The sequence below is a fragment of the Vitis riparia genome, chromosome 4 (genome assembly GCF_004353265.1).
Source record: "Vitis riparia cultivar Riparia Gloire de Montpellier isolate 1030 chromosome 4, EGFV_Vit.rip_1.0, whole genome shotgun sequence".
Lineage (NCBI taxonomy): Eukaryota > Viridiplantae > Streptophyta > Magnoliopsida > Vitales > Vitaceae > Vitis > Vitis riparia.
In genome coordinates this window covers 4,669,446-4,693,964 of record NC_048434.1, presented here as the reverse complement: position 1 = coordinate 4,693,964, position 24,519 = coordinate 4,669,446, and the positions used below count along the sequence as shown (strand labels likewise).

The window sequence follows — 24,519 nt, the reverse complement described above, 5'->3', positions numbered from 1 at the left end:
AAAGGGATAAATCAAGTTAAATGGTCATTTAGAGTGATTTTGGTAAAAGTTAAAAGCATTTCTTTCTTATTGCTAAAAAAATAAAGAATCACTTAATGCATGTTTTACTCAAAATGTTTTTAGTGAAAGCGTTTTTAAAAAAATTTTAAAGGTGTTTTCTAAATTTTGTCAAATATTTAAATCTTTTTTCAAAAAATATTTTTTAAATTAAAAGAGCTTCCTAAAATTACTATTAAATGAATTTTTACATAATTAATTAATAATTGGTTTTTTAAGAATCACTTTTTGAGTATTTGTAAAAGTATGTTTGATAGTAATTTTAGAAAATGTTTTTAATAATTTTAATATTTAAATGATAAATTTTGTTAAGTGTTAAAAATTTTAAAAACCCTTCCTAAAATCTATATTAAACGAAATCTAAAAAACTATCAAAGTTACACTAAGTAATTTTAACGAAAAAGCTACAAATAAAAATCCAGTAAAAATCATTTTATCAATTTCACTAATGTTACATCATTGATATGACTATTATAAGAGGAGAGCGATACTTTAGGACATGTTTGGGAACTATTTTTTAGAATGGGAAATAAGGTGTTTCCATGGAACATCTCTGAGTTGTTTTCTATTGTTTTTACTTGTTTTTTTAATAACCATTTTAAAAAATAATTATACAAATATATAAAATGATTAAAAATAATGCACTTGATATAAAAATTATTTTTAAAATATTAAAAATAGGTTAAAAAGATTTTTAGTTTTCAAACATATTTTTATTCTACAAAAATTAAAGAACAAATTTCAAAAACTGTTATAAAAAATTATTTTTAAGAATTGATTTAGAAAACAATTACCGAACAAGCTCTTAGTATCAATTCACTTTACAATTCTATTTGTTTTAATTAATGTTTAAAATATTTAAAGTTACAATTTCACCACTAGTAATAAACATTAAAAAAAATACAAATTAATTACTCAAAAAATCAAATCAAGTAGGAAATTAGCGAAATGAAGCAAATTTTTTAAATCTCACAAACCTTTCAAATACGTTTTAAAGCTATGAGGATGCATTTGACTGACAATATCTATACGAGTGACGAAATCTATAGAGATCATATTAACAATATACCATTTTCTTAATTTCTCAGCATACTATGTAGATAGATGGACAGATAGAGATTTGAAGTACATAGATATGTAGCTTGCTTCTATTCTCCTTGAGTGACTAAAGGAGAGATTGGCCTCATATTTGTCTTCACCAATTTTTGCAGACAGATTCTATCTGATCAAACTCCTAACACACCTTCTTAAAAATCAAGATCGAACACCAGCATAAACCTCAAGGGCATCATCGCATATATTGGAAGTGAAGAAGGACATGTAATCAGAATAAGTGAAGGGCCGGTAGCGAAGAGGATGATCATTGTCGACCAGTTCTTCAGGCACTTCAATGGTTACCGTGTCCCCCGGCAACACAAACGTCCCACAAGAGTAGCGATCTTTGTCGCCGTTCATCACCACCCTATGCCTCACTGCATGAAGCCTCCCATTCGTCCATGCCTACACTACCCCAAGTAATATTCCAGTAATTACTTTATGTATGATCAGCACATGACCCCATTGATTTCTAATATGAATTCATGAGTTAGGAAAGAGAGCTCACCTTCAGCAAATCGCCTATGATGACTATGAAGGAATCCTTGCAGAAATTTAGTCGAATCCAGTCGCCTTCTTTGGAGAGAACCTCCAGGCCTTGCACTTCATTTTGACATAAGATGGTGAGGATGTTCTTATCTGTGTGTGTAACCAGGCCAATGGCCGAGTCATTGCTCGGAGGGACTGTGTACTTCATCAACCGGAAAACGCTGGCACTGTTCTCTTTCTGGGAATTGTAGTACTTCTCCATGCCAAGGCTCTCCAGGATCAGTTTCAGGACGATGAAGTTCAGTTCCAGCATCTTTGTGGCCATGGAAATGAGGGCTCCACTAGAAGAATATGTAAGAAGAAGATTTAGTAATTAAGTTTTCATGCGGGAAAACATTTTCCCGAGAATCATTCTCATTTCTCAGTCCATTAGGCTATGAATATATATACACATAGTTACTGCTGATGAAAATATTTTATGGTCATCAAGAGAAAGAATAGAAATTAATGAAACAGTTACACTCAAAAACAAAATGATTTCATCGCTTTCTGCAGCTGATTCTGCACGGGCATGTGAATTTTGGGGTGGAACAGTCACTTTAAGGCTGTCACTGTATTAAATTCAATCAGTTTCAAGATAAGCCCTATTAATTGCGGCATTGACAGGTAGTGGAGGTGTTTGGTTGCAGTCATAATCACAAACATCTCCATACGGTTTTTGAAATTTGGGACTCATTTCACTGTTGGGGCTGAGCAGTAGTAGGCCAGATAGTGAGAATTATGGATGTTACAACTTACAATACTCCCATTGGCCCTGGATTTAATACTCAAAATTGACAGCGACTCTTGGGTGTTTATCGGGTTTGCAGAAAATAATATTCCTGAACTAATGATGATCATCCCAGGCCTTTACCAAACTCCAGGGACAATTATTAAATCATTATGAAATATACCCACACAAATTCACACAAGAAACTTCAATAATGTTTTTACTTCATTGTCATTTAGGTAGTTTAAAAGTGGATCTTTCTGTGAAATTTCTTGTGGGATTAGTCAGAAAACTTTGATGTATCAACACATGTGATCCTCAGAACCCTAGCTGCATATGAGGAAATTGTAGATGCACCCAAAAGCAGTAGCATAGAAAAGAAAAGTTACCATCCAAACACACCCTAAACAAAAAAATGCAGAAACTACAGAATGAATGCAGTGATGCATGAGTAGTCAGAAGAGCTTCTAAAATCTGAAAAAGAAGAAGAAAAGCCATGGGAGTTGAAGTTTAGCAGAGATTCACCAGAAGGCCGGATTCCCCTCGGGCCACAGGAGGTTGGTGAAGGCCTGAGCAGCCTGGGGTTGGGGGGCGTCATCGATGCCAAAGCTCTCAAGGAGAGGCACAATTGGGCACTTGCCCTGGTAGCTGTGGTAAGGCTTAGTGCTGGAGTGCTTCTTCTTGGTCTCTTCAGGCAGATCAAACAATGTTTTCATGACCATGAACATCTCTTGACGTAGCTTTGCAGGGATGGCATCACAGACTAGGCCAAAGCAGCCGTATGTCTCACATGCCTCCCTCACTTTGCTCCTCAAGCCCTTCCATTCCTCACTCTCTTGCTCTAAATCTAAATCATCTCCTGGAAATTCAAGGAATGGAATTTCCTGAATATGATCAGCTTCACCCATCCTTTTCTCTCTAGCTTTCTCCTTCTCTCTCTCTCTCTCTCTCTCTGACACACCCACATTTACACAGAGAGAAGTGGCTCTATATATATAGGTGGAGGGGGGTACCCTACAAAAAGTATCCAAAAACCCTTTTGGGGTTTTACCATTTACATTATGGCTACTGATTTGGTGGGCACCATTAATTGAGAGAGAAGATTAAAATTTTCCACTCAATCCAAGCTTAAATGATATATAAACAATCATAATTAGAGAATCAAAATTTGACTATCTAGGTCCCTGTGCATTGAATGGATGAGTATATTTACCTTAGTGGGTGCCCCCCATGCCCCCATTTTGATGCCACCTAAGTATGTTGGTGTCACATGGTGAGTGAATGTGGTAAATATGGGGCTGCATTGAATTCCATTATAATAATAATATAGAATAACTCTCCAAAACTTGCAATTATGGTCGGCATTTATGTATGTGGGATGGAGTAGTTACAAACCCATTTACAATTAATGCTATTTGCTAAAAATGTAAAAGAAACAATATTCCCTGGAAGATTTCTGAATTGAAACGTACCAAAACAATTATGAGTTCCATTGTTTTCTTAGGTATATGCTTGCAGGGACTTTCAAGTAAAGGCCAGCCACGGACCATGATTCACAATGGGTTGGCACCCTTGGTTTTTGTATGTTACAATGACTCATCATACCTTCATATGTCAATATCAAATTAACAAAGCCCCATCCACACCCATCATTTTAAGGATGTTAGTCAATTATATATCCCAACTTATAAACACCAGCATTCACCCACTTAATTTCATGAATTCAATGATTTCCTATAAATATGGAAACTTCTATCCTATGCAAGTACTTAGTCTTTGTTGTGGTTGGTTGTAATCCACTTTCTTGAGATTCCAATTGCGAATTGACTTCCATATCATCACCTTAAGAATATGAGTTAATCCCAATAACGTTAAAATGCGTTTACACGTATTAAACAATTTGTTCGATTATAAAAATCATAAATTTTCATATCATCACTTAGGTTTATGGATTCGTTATGATAACTTTAAAACACGTTCACATGTATTTATAAAGAATAAATATTTTTGTAATACATCAAATGAGTTATCCTTTCGCAGAACAAACAAAATATGATGTGTGTGGGATCTCAGGAGTAAGAGAAAAATGGAAAGGAGATGATGAAATTTATGAATAGGGAACATTGGTTGTCCCCTATTCCTCTGGAATGGAAGGAGTACGAGCAGGTGAATAAATGAAATGTGGGCATGGTTTCATGTGGCACTGCACATGATGGATGCTAAAGGCTGTCTAGAAAGAAATAAGATGGGAAAAAGTTTGGTCAAGTAGGGATTGACTCTGAGCTAATTGTGTGCTCAGGAACAGCACAGAGCCAGATCACCCACAACCCCACCTCCCCAAAATTGATGTGTACTTAGTTTGGTAGGTGGGTGGGCTTGAGTGATTAGCGTAAGTCTTCCAAGATTGCAAAAATGGATAACAAATGAATATAAATATGAGGTTCAATGGTTTGGGAATTAATTCCGATGGGGACATCCTCCAAAGTATCCCTCCAAATTGAATTGACAAGTCGGCCATCGATTTATGGTACAATGTAGGGCATATAAATGTGACTTGACGACTCCCCTCTGCCATTCTTATTCACTTAGATTAGCATAGTCGGTCCAACCAAGCCCATTTTATCCCAAGCATTATTTCCAAAATTCATCTCCCTATACACACACATTCAAAATTGGACTATAATATTTCCGCGTGTGTTGACAAGAAAAAAGATACAATGATTTTTTTTTTTTTTTGGTCTTGCTTTCTCTTTAATCCAAAGTCCAAAGTTGAATTTGTCTTTTCATTTTGAATTACATAGTCGTGTCTCATCCAAATTTTGTATGATTACACACCACTTGAATGGTGCCATTTTTTCAGGGTGTTGTCAACACTTGCTGCTCACGATGCCACTTAAGATCTTTTTTGATTCCCAAGTTAAGATTGACTTAATACTTTTCTTCCCTTTCATCTTTGAGTTAAAATTAAAGTAAAAAAGTTACCTCAAATAAGACTTAATATTTTAATTCACCGCCCCGAGCACTATATGATAGAAAATTGATTTTAATTAACAACTATAATAGTATGATATGTGATTTTATCATTTCTAACTTTATTGAATGATGATGGCACATGATAATCTTAAGTATCATTAGCAAAGATCGATATCCAAAGTTTAAGACAGGATTGATGGAAATTTGTAAGGAGTGTGGTAATAAAATTGTGCGTTGGTCAACTTGATCAATGATTCTGCCGTGGAAGAGAGGGGAAAAACTAGCCCATCCCCTAGCCTACTATTTGATGGCTGAGAAGACAATGATAGGGGGTATGGGGTTTGTCAGCCCAAGGCATTGCTGCAGACTTATACTAAGAAGGTGAAAGTAGAAGATTATGGGTCTGTTTGGTTGTCAAGAAAGTCAAGAGGAAAACATTCCACAGTTTTAATTCCCTTTTTCACTGTCTTTCTTGACCATGATGCCTAGGGTATGGTATTCCTCAGGTGGTCCAACAAACACTGCTCTACTTTTCCAGGTATTTTGCAAGCAGACCCAAGAAAAGTCTTTGATTGGTTGCCATTCCTTCTCCAGATAGGCACCAACAAAATAAAGGGTCCACATAGGATCAAATACCATAGGTTGACCCCTTTTTTTTTCCAGCTTTCCAAATCAATAATAATCCTTGGAAAACAAGTCAAACTTTTGTGAGGCCAGGATCATCTTGTTCATCTAGTAGGGTTTGTATCAAGGCTCCTGGGGCAAGGTAATCCTGGAAAAGTTACCATCAATCAACTGCATCACATGCCTTTCTAGAGACCCCATGCATATTCAAGGGTGAAAATTTGTCTAGTGTCTGAACATGAAATTTGATGATTACCTCTTTTAGTACATTAGCATTTTCCTTAAGCAAAATAAGCACTTTTGGACACCATTTTTCTTCTGAGTCTAGCAATTTTTTCAAACCCACACCTGCAAATAACCACCATTTGAAAATTAGGGCAGGGTCACTATCTGCATTGCCCCAAACAAGTAGTTTTGATAATGGGTTTTTAATTAGTATTTGACCCTCTTTTTTTTTTTCTGGTAGGCAGAGAGCAGAAGAAACACCCACTAAAAGCCAGTGGCACAGCTAGCCACACCCACTCAAATCCAGAGAGAGATCTAGGCTGGGGTCATGAAGCAGGGAGAAGAGTGGGATTGAATTCAGATTCATAGCCCCATGGTGAGGAAATTCGGTTCCACAAGAGAATGCAGGGTGTGGAGTGTGAGAAATGTGGCACACTCCCCCATCTCATTCAGTGGGTCCAACACTCATTGATTAGGGACCCATTAAGATTCATATCCATTTTTCACGAGGATTAGAGGTCATGGATGATTTGATTCTGCCCAATCTCATAATGAACCCTTGAATATCTCTTTCTAAACAATTATAAGACCTTATCAAACGCCCTTGATATGACAAAACAAGAGAGGGAGAGGCCAAAGTCCAAATATGTTAGGTGGGGGATTATGTGTTCTCACTGAAAAATGCTTCATATTCTGTGGGGCTTTTCTAAGATTGTTTCATCCTTAGCTATAACTCTATAACATGTCAATATTTGGTTTATTTCTTGGTTACTATTACCTTTCATTTCTTTCCCAAATCTCAAAAAAGATCAAATGGATGTTAAAATTCAAAGTTAGGGACCATAATTTTGATATGACACAATAATATAATTCAAAACTATATGAATTTTCGTGGGTTTGGATTAGGGATAATCGTGTTTGTAAATGTGTCTAATTATGTAACTCGTTTACTTAATGCGATCCCATTTACTTAATCATGTCAACTCACTTATGTCTCATTTAAACCATATAAATTTATTAATTAATTATATATACATATTTTATGTATTTTAATTTTATTATAAATGTTAAGAATACTTTATAAATAAAATAATAAACAAGTGTAAAGTTAAAAAAAAATTTATAAGTAATTGAATTAATTAAAATTTTAAAAATTAAACTTGAAAGTCAAAAGAAGTTTAATAGGTTAAAATCGTTTTATCAAGTTAAAATCATATTAAAAGGTTTAACGAGCTAAAACCATATTAATGGGTAATCTATGTCAATTCATACACAATTTCACCTATCTCATTTATTAATTAAGATGTATTAACGATTTATCTATGTCAATTCATATATCATCTAATTTATGTCATTTATTAATTGAGATGTATTAACGGGTAATCTGTGTCAACTTATCTCATTTATTAATTAAAACGTATTAACGGGTTATTTGTTTCAATACCATTATTAAATGAATCTTATTCATATTAAATAAATTTTCATTATTTCTCAACTCAAGAGGCATAGCATTACCATCCCGGTTTAAAACTCCATTTTCTCCTCTTTTCAAACAGTTTCCTAGCATCCAAACATGAAACCCTTTGATTCCTAAGAGATGATTGCAAAAATAATCAAAGAAAGTATCATACAAATGAGTTCTGCTCACCAACACCAGGAAGGCAATCAAAATTAAGTAAAAATAATTTCCTTCTTTTTTTCCTCCCCTCAAATCAGAGCAGGTTATTTTACTCAATCAGAGAAGATGGAGACCCCAATAGAAGTACAGGCGATATTAGATACATGGATACCAACTCCCAAGCAAAAAAAACAAATGGTCACCTCACACAAGGACACTCCTGAAGAGGATGCATGTATCATTTTATTTTCTGCTTCAGCCCATACTCATGGTGTGAGGATTCAACCCAGGTGTTATCATCAATGACCCAGGTAGAGTGGCCATTTTAGGAGCTAGCCTCGGGATCTTATCTTGAATGTTTTACTTACTCCTACTGTATTCATATCATGTTTGCTTGAGGAGAGAGGGAAGGGGAAAGAGAAAAGGGGAAAGGGGAAAGAATGTTTTGATTGATTATATAATCTTCCAATGGTCCCCATGATTAATCCTTGATAACCTACTTGTGGGTTCCAAACATTGATTCTAGTCTCATATGGTTTAAACTAAAGAAACTGATAATGAGACAGATTGGTGATGATGGTGCCCAGTGACTGTCAATGTTTGAACAGGGAGGATAATGCCAAGATCATACTTTCCATTTTATTGCAACTCCAACTAATCAAGAGGACTTAAAAAAGGGACTCTCATCAGTCAGAACCATCCTTGTAGAGCATCCATGTATTTACATTAGAAATTCCCAGAGATTTTCATAATTCAAGCATAAAACAACAAATTTCAGAATGCAAATGCAGAGTTCTAACTGGTTTCTAATGTTTAGCACAAACTAACATCAACAGAGTATGTTAGTTTCTGATAGCAGAAGACTCCAGTACAGGAGACCTTGTTCTACCCAATCTTCAGATGTTATACTAATATAATTGTTGGGAAAATCCTATCAAGGGTGGTAGTCTTTGCTCGCAGCCCATGGTCATCAATGAACAAAATGCTGGAGGAAAAACTTAGTCTGTTGCTACCTATAGGCTCAATTCTGATTTCTAACTACCAACAAGAAAACATTTCCTTTCACAACATGACAACCATGTCCTGTCCAATGAACCCATTTGAAACTATGGCAAAAATAAATTGAAAAAATGATTCTGTACATTTGACAACCAAGTACATTCGACAACCAAGCACATAGTGATTTTGATATACAAACAAAATAGAGATGACTAAATATGAAAATACACCTTGAAGAGAATAAAGATCTAAAACATTATGGGCCCCTTGAAAATACACATAGGATGACAGATCGGAGCTGGTTCAGTCCTACAGCACCCATGACTGGCTCACTCATGAATCTGTGGGCCCTATGTAACCTTTCCCTTTCATTCCTCTTCTTGAAGACATAATGAGATTGAGGGGACAAAGCATCGTTTTGAATTTTGATCATGGTTTCGAGATTGGTCAGGAAATTATGATTCAACAACCAAATCCATATTTGGCTAACACCCTAGAATGAACCAAGATAAAGTTCAGGCAAAACCCAAGTTTGCTGAGCTAATGTAAAACCATGTTTGGTATCCAGAAGGGAATGGTCTCGAACGAAACAATATAAATTAGAATAAACAAAATAGAAAGACTACCAGGAACTAAAACACATACCCGTTTATAGAGAACAAAAAATTACGATCGTTTCTTAAAACGCAAATTGAAAGTCCAATGTTAGCAAAGAGTAATATGATAGACATAACACAGCAACAATACAAGGTCAATATCCAGGACTACGAGGAGATAAAGTTGAGATCCAAAAAAGCAAAACACAAAATAGACAGAATGATCAACCAAAATATATGTGTATACTAGACCAGCATTTGATCAAACACTGAAAAGAAAACTAGTCCCTGAAATGCAGAGGCAGTTTTTACCATGACAAAAACAATTGAATCACTTCCAGAGCTTGACAATCTTGTCATGGCTAGCTGAAGCAACCAAGCCAGACACAGCTGATACAGCCAAGGCAGCTATTAGTCCATCATGAGCTGAAAGAGTCATTGTCTTGTTCTCGCTCATGTTCCAAAGCTCTAGAGACTGTAGCAAATAACAATACTAATATGATTAGAAATCAAGCCAAGACAGCTTTATGGGTTACTAAACATTTAATGGTTTACTTGACTGATCCAACTGATAAAAGAGGAAGCAACCAACACCCTTTAACCCAAACCCATACCCAACATAGACAAAACCCATAGGTTTGGATACTTCAACAAAACATTTGCAATATAATGCAAATTTCACATAACCTGAAACATAGAATATGATAAGAAAGAAGTAGAGAAGATACAAGAGAAAGTATAAGAAAATTCTTTGAAGTTCAAGGACTTGCATGGCCTCTTCAAGAAAATCTCTACTGTTGGAAATATAAGGAAAATTAGATGGTCTAAATTCACAATGCACTCATTTTTCCATTTAGATCTTTCAAAAGGGATGCAGAAACCTATGGGGTCCTGACAGTTTATTTGCTGGAAAAGGTAGAGGGAAATTGTGCTTATGGATATTTGAGTTATTGATGGGTCCTGACAGTTTATGTACTGAATAAATGTACAAGGGAAAAGGTAGGTATAGGTGTTTGAGTAAAGATCTAAGGATTCCTGTTTTAGATTTAACAAAATCTCCCTACTTATGGCAGTATGACCCATGCAGGTTTAATGCCATCTTTATTAGAATCTTAAATTAACTGAATACTTTTGCACATAAAGCAATACCATAGAGAAAAATATAGCTCTGACTAATGCTCAAGTAAACAATAAACAAGTATAAGAATTTAAGCAATAAAGGACAAATGACTTGCCTGGTAACAACCGATGACCAGCAATGACGAATATGTTGGGTGAAAAACACAGGAGTGGAACTTGTTGTCATTACAACTCAACTCATGAACGCACTCCCCTTCGTTTCCTGACCCAAGCATCCAAACTCTGACAGAATCCTCACTTACTGATGCCAAGAACTCACCAGAAGGATCCCAGCAGACAGAATGAATTGGTTTCGTATGTCCCTAGCATTACAAACCCATGTCAGAATTGCCTATCACATATAAGAGACATCATGTATACCAGGGGGCACCTATTTCTGGTGCTTTCATTAGAATATTTGACTCATTTGTTTATCAGAAAGAAAAAGGAAAAGGGACAACAAGGAAGGAGAAGAAAAATTTTTACATGATAATGATCAGAACTCATCAAGGTCCAGAAGATGGATATTTATATCCTAAGAACTTTCAAAAGTCTATCTATCCATGTATCCATCTATCTATACTACAAATTTCATCAACTAAATAGCATTTATAAAGTATAGAAAAAACACTGAATTTCTCAAACCCGCATATATGTTCAATTTTAAAATAACCTGTCTCAGCTTTTGAGATTTGAAAGTTATCTTAATTTTCTACTTCATATTATTTTTGAAATACATCAAAATGAATTCTGAATTGTATTACAGTTTGAATAAGTGAATAAATATACAATAAGGTATCTTTCAAATAGAAAAGGCAATTCTACTAAATTTTCAAATATATTTCCAATTAAAATGGCACAAATACGAGTAGTAAGGAATTTGCAGATTGATAAAATTCAGAGGGTCAAATTTTCTATATCCAATGAGCAATAATCAGATCATTCTAGCAGAAAAAATCCTCAACACAAAGTCCTTTTCAACAATTCATAAATGGGAGAACCCTTTTTACAAATAAAAGCAAATTCTAAATCATTGAATTTGGAATTCTCCACCTTATAAAGGAAACCACCAAACCCATCCATTAGGAGATTTTCAAGGGAAAAAGTGATTGACACATAATTATTGGGACCCACCTTTCAGAATCCATTCTTTCTGTAAATCCAGTATAACATACTTGTGAGCTAATAAATTGTATTTTACATCATTTTCATATTCTTCTGTACTGTGAACTCATAAAAAATGTCCTCCCCCTAAAAGAAAAAACATTTGAAAAAGAAATTAATATATTGAGTAAAACTGTTCATTCATCATTATCTTCAAGAGCACATTGATCAAATCACTCGCATAGCACCTTCCAAATATTCATTATGGATATAATCATACCTAAGCTATAATCTTTCACATGGTCCTTTAACAACACATATGCAGTGTTCTCTTGCAGAATCATCTTATCCCTTCTTTTTCATCATCCATTTCTGAACTTAAATTAATATAATAATTTTTTGTAAGAAAATATTTTTCAAATCTGAGCTTTCCTTTTTTTCCCCTGAGAATTGAGAATTCACTCCAACAGTGAGGCAGTTATTCCAACTGCCCACCCCCCTTCTCCGTCTACCCTACAACACTTTGTTACTTGGGAGGCTCAAACTCAAGCCCTCTAGTCCAATGCCATAGATCACTACTGCTGAGTTACAGCCCAGAGGGGCACTTCTAAAGGAAAGTCAAGTTTAATTTTTAAGAAATTACCAAAGATAGTCAAAAGCACCAGTATCATAGTACCATGTATCATGTGTTGTATTGTATATATATCACAAGAGAAACTTATGTCCCATCAGGGAACCACAAAACAAGAAAACAGAAAAGGGAAGAAAGAGAGAGAGAGAGAGAGAGGAGGGGGAGTGGCTCAAGTGGGATTACGAGAGGGAAGTCCCAAATTTGATTCCGCATAAAATAACTCTACAAGATTTAAATTAAATTTAAAAAAAAAAAAAGAAAGAAGAATGACACTTTTTTTTATGAAAGTTCTTGAAGTGTCATTTGCTTTCTCCTTTTTTTTTCTCTGAAAAAAAATGACACTTTCTTTATAGGCATTTTTCCATATTGTCCTTGGTTAAATTGTATAATGACATTGAAAAATATACTAACCTGTAATGAATGCCGACAAGCTTGTGTCTCCACATCCAGAATTGATACAACGTTCTCTGCAGCTGCTGCAAGATATCTTCCATGACGAGGTTGAAATCTCATTTGGACCATACCACCCTAATTGAAATGAAGAAAATTAGAATTCACCAAGAATGTCCATACCCCTCCAAGGCTTACATAATTTATGAAATGCATAAACCAACATGAACTAGTTTCTACCTTGAATACTCTTGCACAGCTACCGTTGTTAATACTCCAGTATCATATCTCACCATCTCCATCACAAGAGCAGATGAAATCATCTTTATTCGGGTGGAAGTCCAATGATATAACAGACGCAGAATGTCCAGTAAAAATACGTATTGAGTAAACACTCTGCAGAATAAGTCACATGTAAAGTTGAGACGACATCAAGTACAATTAGGAGTCATACCAACACATAAGCATACAGACAGACTAAAAGGAAAATTAAAAAGTAAAAGATTTGACTGTACAACCAATTTAGAAGGAATAAAAACATGCAGGTCTTGGTAATAAGCCAGTAGGCACAATACACAAAATTACAAATCTCACATCCATATGAATAATGCAAATGAGGACAAAAGGTATCCCTCACACATTAGACTATAAGCAATAATGCATACACATACAAATCACATTGTATTTAGCCATGAAATCCAAATTATATGCAGATCTATTTCTTAATGAAACAGTATACACACTCATATGTCCACACACCTGTGTCCCCATACATACATGTACACAGATATGGTACCCTTAACATCTGCATATTACAATATATATATATATATATATAATCTATTTATTTTATCATTAAAAATATTGAATTGATAACTGATAGAATTGGGAGGTTTCACAATCAAGTTGATGTCGTGGCACAAGCTGCACAACTAAGAGGACAGTGTAATTCCCCAATATAATTCATTAGTGAAGAAATGCCAGTTCATGAAAGCAGAGAAGATGATTTTTCTTTCTTTCCTTTTTTTTTTGTCTGGGCAAGTGTATAATAGAGGGTGCACCCAAGGATGCCAGATGTGTACAATTAGCATGCGTCAATAATTATCCCTAGACTTTGGTAAAGGAGTGGGATATAATCACTTTTTGTAATAGCATTACACACAACCGTTATGGCCAATCCCTTGGCTAAGCTATCATAAGTTTTAAAAGTAGGGGAAATAATACATGTTAGAAATCTTATTGTAAATATTTCCTATATCTTTTCTAAAAGTGATATATCACAGCATCAGCCTGATTCACTAACTATTACCGACCAAAATATTCGCTAGGTATTCATTGTTCATCTGTAAATGCATCAAAAAATGAAGGCGTTAGTCTGGCAAGCATCACCTTGATCATTTGCATTGTTGCATGATGCAGAATACCACCCCACAGCATTGCAAACATCCCAACATATATTGGAAAGCAAGAAAATACTGTTTCAGTTACGAGGCAACAATAGAGGAGAGATGCCTACATCTTTGTTAAGTTTTAACAGTTTTTCCTTTTGTGATTGAAACAAACAATTGATTTTACAGGAATAAATGTAACAGTACAAAAAGAAGGATGCCTTATTCTTCAAACAATCTCCACCCCAAAACACAAAAAAGATGCAGAAGAAAAACGTGTTCCTCTAACACCAGCAATCTTTTTTTCTTTCCACCCCTTAAGATGAGAAAAAAGGAGAAAATTCAAGCACTTCATATAATCAGAAAATGGAGAGTGAAGGAAAAAAAATAGAATAATGAACCACACTAGGTTCCTCTGTAAAAAAATATAAATCCTGTGTAGGAAAATTGTGCTCAATCTCTCTTTCTTCTCACCAAATCACCTCAATCTTTTAAGGTGATCGTTTTGGTGGGCACAAAGAAAACTTCTCTTTTCTAACACCCCTTATTGCTTTTTTCTATTCTTTATTGACAAACTAAACTAGGGAACTCCGCCCCCACCCCTACCCCACACCAACCGGAAAACAATCACAGTTTAGAAGCCATGGATTACAAACAAACAGCTAAACGTGCACGGTTTCAATTTTGTTATCTTCAAGCAACCAACTTTCTAATATAAATATGTAAAATGTATTTTCTCACAAAAACAGTACAATAAATGAGCAATCAAACACCACCAAATTGACAAACTTGATAGGTCAATATAATCTTAGATGTAACCAGGTCAACTCCAATAAACCAATGCTCCAGAAAGAACATTCAGAAGCAAAATATTCTTACAAAAACACTCACATTAGAAAACCAAAGAAAACACACAGAACTACAAAAAGAAGAACTAGTCCACTGACCCAATCAGCATCCCAAACCCTGACGGTTTTGTCAAATGAAGATGTTGCAAGACACGGCATGCTCGGACTGAAATGGACATCAGTGATTAACATTGAATGTTCTTCAAGTGCAGCTTTTGCCTTTAAATTGTCTGTATACCACAATACTGCCTGCATTTAAAACCATTAAGAAAACTAGTTCAGTTATTCTTCTATGATCCTAACTATGCAATATGATGAAGCATTAGAGCTCCCCCTTCATCACATGTTTAGTGCTCTTCGACATTCACTTTTAATAATATAGGATACTTTAATGCTCTTGGCACTCACCTTTTTATTATAGCCGCCACTAGCAAGCAGTTTTCCATCTGATGAGAAGTGGCAACAGATAACTTTACTTGTGATTGCTCAAACAGAGCTGACTTCCGTAAATGTAAACCCTGAAATAAAATGCTCATATCATATTTCCAAATTTTATAAGAGATAGAATTGCACCATCTCCAAGCACAAATGTGGAATTCCATCCATTATTAATTCATAATTGTTTCCTAAAAGTGTCTTACTTTACAGTTGTGCCTGTCATGGCATTGGGGAGCTGGTATCACAAGAAAAAAACCAAAACAAATATAGACAGAAAATTTTATTTCTTATTTCTATTTTCATTTTTTTTAAAAAAAAAAGTGCATCTCTAGTGGGTAAATAATGACAAAATAATAATAATTTATTACAGTGGATAAATATTAATGGAAACAAAATTATGCAATTCAAACTTTAAGTAGATAATGAGGCCTATTTAGAGGGGGTAAGATTTTTAGAGAAGATCTAACAACATATAAGCAGATACTGAAAGTTAATGAATTTTAAAATACAAAATCAACCATTTTTTTATAAAGTGAAACTAAAATGCTTAACATCTTGCAGAGATGATTTATCCCAGATGCTGAGAGTAAAAAGTGGGGCATATAAACAAAGTTAAAATAACTATAAACATGGCATCCAATTGGTTTGAATTGGGCAACCAAACTTATTAACAGGAAGATAAAAATACAAAGACAAGGTCTAATAGAAGAAGATTAAAGAAGGAAAAAATCCTCAAAGAGATGAGGCCAATAAAAAGAAGAAAAAATAGAATGAAAACTATTAGAACAATAAACTAGGGTAACATCAAGGTCCCACATAAGTCACAGCTCCACTTTCAGCATTAAAATTAACTTCACAATAAGCAACTCAGGAACCCATAGATAAGAAACATCCAACTAATCAGGAATACCTACAGCTTATTCAAAAGGACAGAGAGTCTACAAGCTTTTACACCACAATCTTTACTCCACTAGATGATGTTGGAAATATCACCTTCCACAATAAAAAATACAAACTATAAGCTTGAAAGCTTCCCATTGACTCAAGAAAAATGCTCATGATTCTTCTTTATTAGCATAGTAAAATTCTGAAGGGAACCAATATTGCCAAGGTGAACTGGGTTAGCCACAAAGAAAATTGGAGACTTCCATAACAATTGTGTTTTCTTGTTTTCAGAAAACCAAGATGGATGTTATTGTCAGAGAAGATAATGCTTGAAGTGCTTTAGAAATTGTCCATTTGTCCCACATGGGAAGGGCACACAAAGAGATATCATCAAACTAAACAATTTTAAATCAAACACAGGTGAGCTCTTTAATCCATTTTAAACAAGGATTTGCTTGGTAAGTGGAGTTGGAGATTTGCAATAAAAAAGAAAGCCCTTATAGATGCAAATCACAATAGGAAAGCTATTAGAAAAGGGTGGGGGGTTATTAAAAGCAGGTATCATTCCAAAGTTGGGAATGGGAAAAGGGTAAAATTTTGAAATGATATTTGGTGTGATGATTTACCCTTGGAATGAGCCTTCCTGACTTCATTCTCTATAGCTTTGGACAAAAATGATTGGGTAGCGGATGTGAGGGAGCAAGGTGGGGAAGGAGTGGTTGGAAACCCAATTTTTTTGGGAAATTCAATGATTGGGAACTCGTGGAACTAGAGAATTTCTTATGACGGAAACTTCATTCCTTGCCAATTAGAAGGGAAGAGGAAGACAAATTGAGTAGGAATGAAACCAAGTATGGCAATTTCTCGGTTAGATCTCTATATGCATGTTTAACAATGGGAGATTGAAAGCCTTTCCCAAAGGGTGTAGTGTGGAGTACGTGGGCACCTATGAAGGTAGGTTTCTTTACTTGGGAAGCAACTTTGGGCAGAACTCTAACACTTGATCAGCCCAAAGGAGGGAATGGAATTTGTCAAATAGGTGTTTTTTGTACAAAGGTGAAGAGGAAACAATGGACCATCTGCTACTTCACTGTTCCAAAGCTAGAATGTTGGGGCAATTGATATTCTCTCTTTGGAGAGGTTCGGGTAATGCACTCTTATGTGAAAGAGAACCTTTTGGGGTGGCACGAGTCTTTTGCAGGCAAGAAGCAGAAAAAAAAAACTAGGAGAGCTGCTCCATTGTACTTGTTTTAGACTTTTGGCAAGTTAAGGAATAGAAGGTTATTTAATGATGTTGAGTAATTTGACCAAGCAATCAAATCTGATTTCATGTATACTTCTGTGAATTGAGTTAGTGCATACATAGAGAACCGATCAATGTTTGATAAATCTTATAGATTAGCTAAGCTTCAAGTAAGGAAAGGGTGCCTTTTTGTTGACCTCGTCTCACTTAAATTAGGCGTCTATTTTATACATCGTGTGTAGTTTGGCATGTCTCCTCTTAGGCACTACTACTACTAATTCTCATTTGCCTATAAAAAAGAAATGGTGGACTTTTTAACTACTAACAATAAGATTGTTTTGAAAACCCCCGATAAAGAAAACCTATCAAAACTATAATTTTTTTTATATATAGGTAAGATTAGAAAGTATATATATATATATATATATAAAGGGAAACACCAAGACAACATCCTAAAGTAGAAAGGAAGTATATGCCGGCCACCTAAAGGCTCACCCAAGTGAAATAGGGAGAAAAACAAAAAACATTACCTATCCTCACTCATAACCTAGTCAATCAATAAAGCTAACAAGAGAAATAGGGCTCATTTTTATAGACACCCTAGACCAAGACCACAAATTACAAACAAAAGAATTTTTCATCCTTTGGACCAAGAACTCCGCATTATCAAATGCTAGCAGATTCCTTTCTTTCCACACCGTCCAAAAGATACATAAAGGGGCTACCTTCTAAGACTTTTTGCTGGTTTTACTCATAAAGAAACCATGCCACCCAAGGAGTGTCTCCTTAACCAAATAGAAAATAACCTAAGTCACCCCAAAGAAAGAAAAAAGTAGTTGCCTTTGAATCCACATCTTTGCACAGTGAAAAAGAATGTGATCAATAGTTTTTTCTTTAAAGTGGCAAAGAAAACATTTGTTTGCTAAAGAAAATCCCCTTCTTTGGACCTGATCCAAAGTTAAAGTTTTCCCCCATGTTGCCTCCCACGCGAAAAAAGCCATCTTAGGTGGCACACAAGATCTCCAAATGATACTTCTCGGGAACAATAGATAGTCACCAGGCTCCAAAACAGAATAGAGAGATTTAACCGAAAAGTTCCCGATTCTCAAAACCGTCCAAATCAGCCTACCTTCCACATCCCTATACACCCTTTTTGCTTGGAGCTTCATCAGAAAGCGCTCCACACTTTCCACTTCTCAATCATTAAAGGGCTTAGAGAACCAAGGAGTCCATCCACCCCTTTTACCTTCCAAGTTCCAAGCATTTGCCACCCAAGCTTCATTAGATATGGCTAAGCAGATAAAGAAAGGAAGGAAACACAAAGTGGTTCATCTCCACACCACTTGTCCTTCCAAAATCTCACTCTCTGATTATTTTCCACTAAGAGAAACAATCTACTGCTTAAAAGATCTCACTCCTTTCTTATGGCTTTCCAAAGGCCAACACCATACCTATCTCTCACCTCACAAGATTGCCACCCCCCTTCATCTTCACCATACTTCTAACTAATAACTTGCTTCCAAAGTGCCTCTCTTTCATTGGCAAAACGTCAGCTCCACTTGCAAAGGATGGCTTTGTTCATCATTAATAGACATCTCACACCCAAGCCCCCTTTCTTTCTCTTTGAATAGACCATTTTCCATCTTAATGAAGTTTTTGCACAAGAGCCCCACCACCCCAAAGAAAATCCCTCTGAATTTTCTCCAACCTTAGTCTATTATGCTTTGACATGCAAAAGAGAGATATAAAATAGATGGGCATACTAGAAAGAGTACTTCGAATCAAAGTGAGAAAGCCTCCAAAGGAATACCTAAGTAAAAGGAGGAAAGACCATTGTAGACCCCTCATTTTGCCCTTAACCCATATAGGTTACCATCCCAATAATGAAAAATGCAAGACCACACTGCCCACCTTACAAACTAACTCCATGGCCAATTCATCTATGTTGCACACCCACCCCACACGAATTAACTCACTTTTTTCCAAGTTAATTCTCAATCTATAATTGGCCTTGAACCACATAAGTAGTCAACTCAAATAAGTCATTTGATCCTGTGATGCCTCACAAAACACAAGAGTATCATCAATAAATAATAAATGAGAGATCTGGATCTCATCCCCTCCCCTACCCCTCACCCACCACCCAAATAGACACCATGCTACAACCTCTTCATGAGACAACTAAAAAATTTTATAGCAATCACAAATAAATAGGGAGAGAGAGGGTACCCTTATCTCAAGCCTCTAGAGCTTTGAAAAAAACCGAATAGGAATCCATTGACAAGAACAGAGAACTCTGCTTTTGAGATACACTATTCTATCTATTTAATCCATTTCTCCCCAAATTCCATCTTTCTTAACACTGAAAGCAAGAAATTCTAATTTACATTATCATACGCCTTCTTAAGTTTACAAAAAACACCACATTCATTGCTTTTCAATCTTGAGTCTACAACCTCATTAGCAATCAAAACTGCATCCAAAATTTGTCTCCCCTTAACAAATGCATTTTGGGATTCAGTGATCACTTTGTCCATTACCTTCTTAAGTTTATTGACTAAAACCTAGCCCCACAGCTTATAGAGGCTGCCCAACAGGCTAATTGGCCTAAAATCTCTCAAGTCTTCAACACCACCTTTCTTCAGAATTAGAACCAGAAAAGTGGCATTCAAGGACTTAACAAATCTGCCTTCCTCATGGAACTCGCTAAAAAATCTCATCACCTCTTCCTTCACAAACTCCCAACTAAAAAGCCAAAATGTCGTAGTATACCCATCTGGACCTGGCACTTTCTCCTTGCCTAGATCTAAAAGAGTCGTGAAGACCAACGGATGCTCTAGCCTTGCCGCCTTAGTCTTCTAGACACTAAAAAGACAAACCACCTATAATGGGTCTCCACTCCCCTACATCGGTCAAGAGGTTCTGAAAAGCCCCAACCGCACCATCTTTTAGTTAATTCTCCTCATTAAGCCAACTACCATTCACTTTAAACCTTGGCCATCCAGTTCCTCTTCTCCTTTTGTGGGCATTTGCCATCTTATGGAAAAAAACTGGTGTTAATGTCACCCTCCTTCAACCACACTTCCCTTGATTTCTGCCTCCATGCAATTTCCTCCCTGAGAACCCACTTTTTATAATCCTCCCTTGCCTCATTTCTGGCTTCAACCTCTTCCATGGACAGTGTTGTAACCCTCTCCTTTTCGTCTCAAAACACCACTTGATTGAGCACCGTTCCCTTTCTAGCTTCAATAATGCCAAAAACATCTTTATTCCAGGATTTCAAGACTGCTTTTAGAGCTCTCAGTTTGGCAGTCAAAACAAAACTATGGGACCCATTAAAATTAAGACCCACCCACCAATTTTTCAGCAATTCTTTGAAACCCTCCTACTCCAACCACATATTCTCAAATATGAACGTCCCCTCCTCAGGCCTCCCCCATCTAACAGATTGGGAAAATGATCAGATACTGGTCTGGGTAAAACACACTGCAAGGTCCCATTGAAAAGGTTATCCCAATCTTCTGACACCAACAACCAATCAAGTCTAGACTGGGACTGATTATTCAACCCACCACTCTAGGTGAAGGGATCCCTAGCAAAGGGATGTATCTCAACTCCAACTCCTCTTTGACCTTTGAAAATCTCCTCATGGCTGGGTAAAGGCCTCCTCCCCTACTATGCTTGAAATCACCTGGATTCACCAGGGATCACTCCATCAACCCCTAATTACACCAAGCTCATCCCAGAAACTCTCCCTGTTCCTCCGCACACCAGGCCATACACCCTCAGTAAAAATCCACAAACCACCATCCTCGCAATTCTTAAAATGGCACGAAATCAAGTACATCCCCGCTTCCAATCCAACTAATTCAAGCACCCTGTTATCCCAGAATACCTCCTGCTGTACCCCTCAATTGAGGGCACTCCACTCTAAACATCTGCCCACCCAAGGCTACGTACAAGCCCACAAGACATCTCATGAATTTTGGTTTTCTGCAAACAAACCACATCCATCCTTTGCAACTAGACCAAGGATTTAACAATCTTCCTTTTGCCACTATCATTCGCCCCTCTCACATTCCATGACAGGATTCTTATCTTCATCCGCATCCCGAAGCAGAGGCCCCACAATATTTGCCCAACCCGCTCCTCAACCCTTATATGTCACTGCCCATTCAAGCTTCTTGAGTTCCCTTCCGAACCTTGAAGACAAGGAATTCGCCCTTCTTTTAGCCCCTTCCTGACCTCTTTGGTCAATTCTCGCTTTCATCCTCCCAAGAAGGTACAGAATCTTCTCTTCAAAATCCTCTGTCGGCATGCCTAAGCACCGGCTAAACTTAGTCAGGCAACTGGAGGACCACCCTTCTGACGGCTCTCCCTCTTCCTCTTGAGAACCATCAATCACCTCCAAAGCCTTCAGGGATTCCACCCCAGCTGGGACAAGTGCGAGCTCCGTCGAAAACACGCAGTCCACCGGACCACGGGTTTGATCCTCCAGGCACTCATTACCCGAGACCCTCTCCTCGGCCAAGATTACTCGCAGAGGATCACCGAAGGCTCCCCCTAACGAATCCTCCAAACCACAAACAGCACTGGTCCCACACCCAACCACCCCCCCCAGCCACCCCCCCCCCCCCCCCCCCCCCCAGCCACACACCCAAACTCCTATCGGGCAACAAAAAAGGAGTAGAGCAAGAGAGACCCCGTAAGCCCAAAGAAAAGAGAGGACGAGAGTGAAGAACGGGGTACCTGGATGCATCAGCGAAGTCGGTGATCCCCGATCGGCTTGCTGCCATCCCCTCGACGCACGTGGTTCCATCGGCCGGCACCTTCTTTGCCCTCAGACCAAGAGGCACAGTCCGGAGGCTTCACAGTCTGAATCCAACCTAGGCCCAACTCATCACCCTCCCACACCTCGAACACTGCCATCTGGCCCACCACCTTTCTCTGACCCATCCACAGTCACTTTTGCTGGCCTACCACCAGCACCGCCTGCAACCCCCGTCCTTCCTCCACACTCAATCAACGCATGAATCTCAGCAGTCTGCAGAAGCGGCTACCTCTCCCTCACGCTTACACCAGCGCTTGAACTTACCTCTTCTTCATCCCTAACCTCCCGCCCAAAGCTCCCGCACGATCCATTCATCGGAACCACATGACAGGGTGAGTGGAGCTTCCACCACTAACGAACGGCAAAACAAGAAAAGCCTACCACCACCTGTAGCGATTCAGGTAAGTCCTTCCCTTCGGATTTCACCAAGATTCGGGCCTACTGGTTTTCAAACACCAGATAAAAAAATATCAAAAACGAGGATGCCATCATCGCAAAATGGATATGAGACACCAAAATATTCTTCCAACAGAAAGAGCTTCAATTCATGCTTCGAGCCTCTATATAACGATTCAGCTTCAAAAATTCACAACCAAGGTGAATAGGAAAGAGAAGAGCTATGTTGATATTCAAATGCCTCCTGAGACATTATCCAACAATCAGGAGAAGAGAGTCAGTAATATTTTTAGTCAGCCAATTTTGGAAGCCTACTAATCATGGGAGCTAAACAGTAGTATGTAGAAACATCGAAATGTGTAAGCAGCAATTAAGACCGTCAATGTTTTCTTTTTACATACAGAGGTTGTTACTTGTTGTAGAGTGAAAAATGTTTGCTAGGAGGAACTCCTCAACGATGGAGAGACTGTCTTGACAGTTCTGCTGATACGTACAGAAATGCAGAGGGAATGACTAAGGGAGCTAGAAGCTCTTTTTTCAGTCACATTTGGAAAAACACCCAGGTCTCTTATAAGGCCTGTTAGATTTTCCTAAACGGTCCAGAAATCTGGCCACCACCTCACCTTTACTTCTGTATCATCATGGGATAAAAAAGACTCGCCATTATCATCAAGGGAACTGTCTCCCACAAAACGATCCATATCAGCCTGCAATTCAAGATTTTTATCATCCCACTGCCAAAAAGGAATACCATTGAGAATTCATGCGAGTAAATAAAAAATCCCTTCTGTAAATACAAGAAGGTAAAGACTTTGCTCACCAACTGGTACGACGGTGATGTAAGAGTTCTAGTACCATCAGTGCCCAACATCATCAATGGTTTTGAAGAGCAACCACTGTGTGCTGAGCTTGGGAGGGTCCTGCTGCGCTTGCAGTCCTGAGCTTATTGGTTGGACCAGAAGATGTAACCGGCTGCTTTCACTTTCTCCCAGTCTGGTCTTTTGAAGCCTTAAAATGCATCAAGGCCAGGGAATTATATCAGGACCCAATCAAAACTGTAATCCTAAGAAGCCTATCAAAAAACAATAATGTAATCCTACGAAGTTTATATTCCAGACCAGCTCTGACATGTCTGAAATACCACCTCCCTCATTCTACCCCACCCCACTCCCTGACCGAGAAGGGAAAGAGAGAAAAAGGTTTAACGTCGGCACTTCTCTCCTTGATATGTTCTTTTTATCACCTGAGCAGTTAAAACTATGCTTTCAATCCAGTGTAGAAATTGATTGGTGCTCAAGTGGAAGGGCCAAACCGCCATGCAAACTACAGGCAATGCAAGTGAGCCCGGTGATGAAAAGGGCAGATGGGATCGGTTAGGAGTAAAATTTATTAAACACAGGGAACTGCTACTTCTAAATCATTGCATCATTCACAAAACTGTCACAGTTTGAAGAGTGGGCTTGAATTCAGATTCATAGCCCCGTGCTGAGGAAATTCGGTTCCACAAGAGAATGCAGGGTGTGGAGTGTGAGATCCAGTGGGTCCAACACTCATTCATTAGGTGCCCATTAAGATTCATATCCATTTTTCTCGAGGATTAGAGGTCATGGATGATTTGATTCTGCCCAATCTCATAATGAACCCTTGAATATTTCTTTCTAAACAATTATAAGACCTCATCAAACGCCCTTGATATGATAAAACAGGAGAGGGAGAGGCCAAAGTCCAAAATATGTTGGGTGGGGGATTATGTTTTCTCACTGAAAAATGCTTCATTTTGGTTTATTTCATGGTTAAGGTC

General features: G+C 37.4%; 1 protein-coding gene and 1 pseudogene across 1 annotated transcript; both read right to left on the bottom strand.

The window, feature by feature from the left end:
* Positions 1-1,107: 1,107 nt before the first annotated feature.
* Positions 1,108-3,368, bottom strand: LOC117912347 (probable 2-oxoglutarate-dependent dioxygenase AOP1). The gene is made up of 3 exons (XM_034826900.1): positions 2,936-3,368; positions 1,661-1,982; positions 1,108-1,557 (listed from the first exon to the last, which is right to left on the bottom strand). The coding sequence occupies exons 1-3, from the start codon at positions 3,316-3,318 to the stop codon at positions 1,312-1,314; spliced, it is 951 nt and encodes a 316-aa protein (XP_034682791.1). The 5' UTR covers positions 3,319-3,368; the 3' UTR covers positions 1,108-1,311.
* Positions 3,369-9,477: 6,109 nt separating this feature from the next.
* Positions 9,478-21,338, bottom strand: LOC117912730 (annotated as a pseudogene).
* Positions 21,339-24,519: the final 3,181 nt, after the last annotated feature.

Coding starts and splice junctions, on each gene's coding strand:
- LOC117912347 (XM_034826900.1), bottom strand. CDS start 3,318: ATGGGTGAAGCTGATCATATTCAGGAAATTCCATTCCTTGAATTTCCA. Junction 1,983..2,935: donor GAGGGGAATCCGGCCTTCTG/GTGAATCTCTGC, acceptor ATATTCTTCTAG/TGGAGCCCTCATTTCCATGG. Junction 1,558..1,660: donor TCATAGGCGATTTGCTGAAG/GTGAGCTCTCTT, acceptor GGGGTAGTGTAG/GCATGGACGAATGGGAGGCT.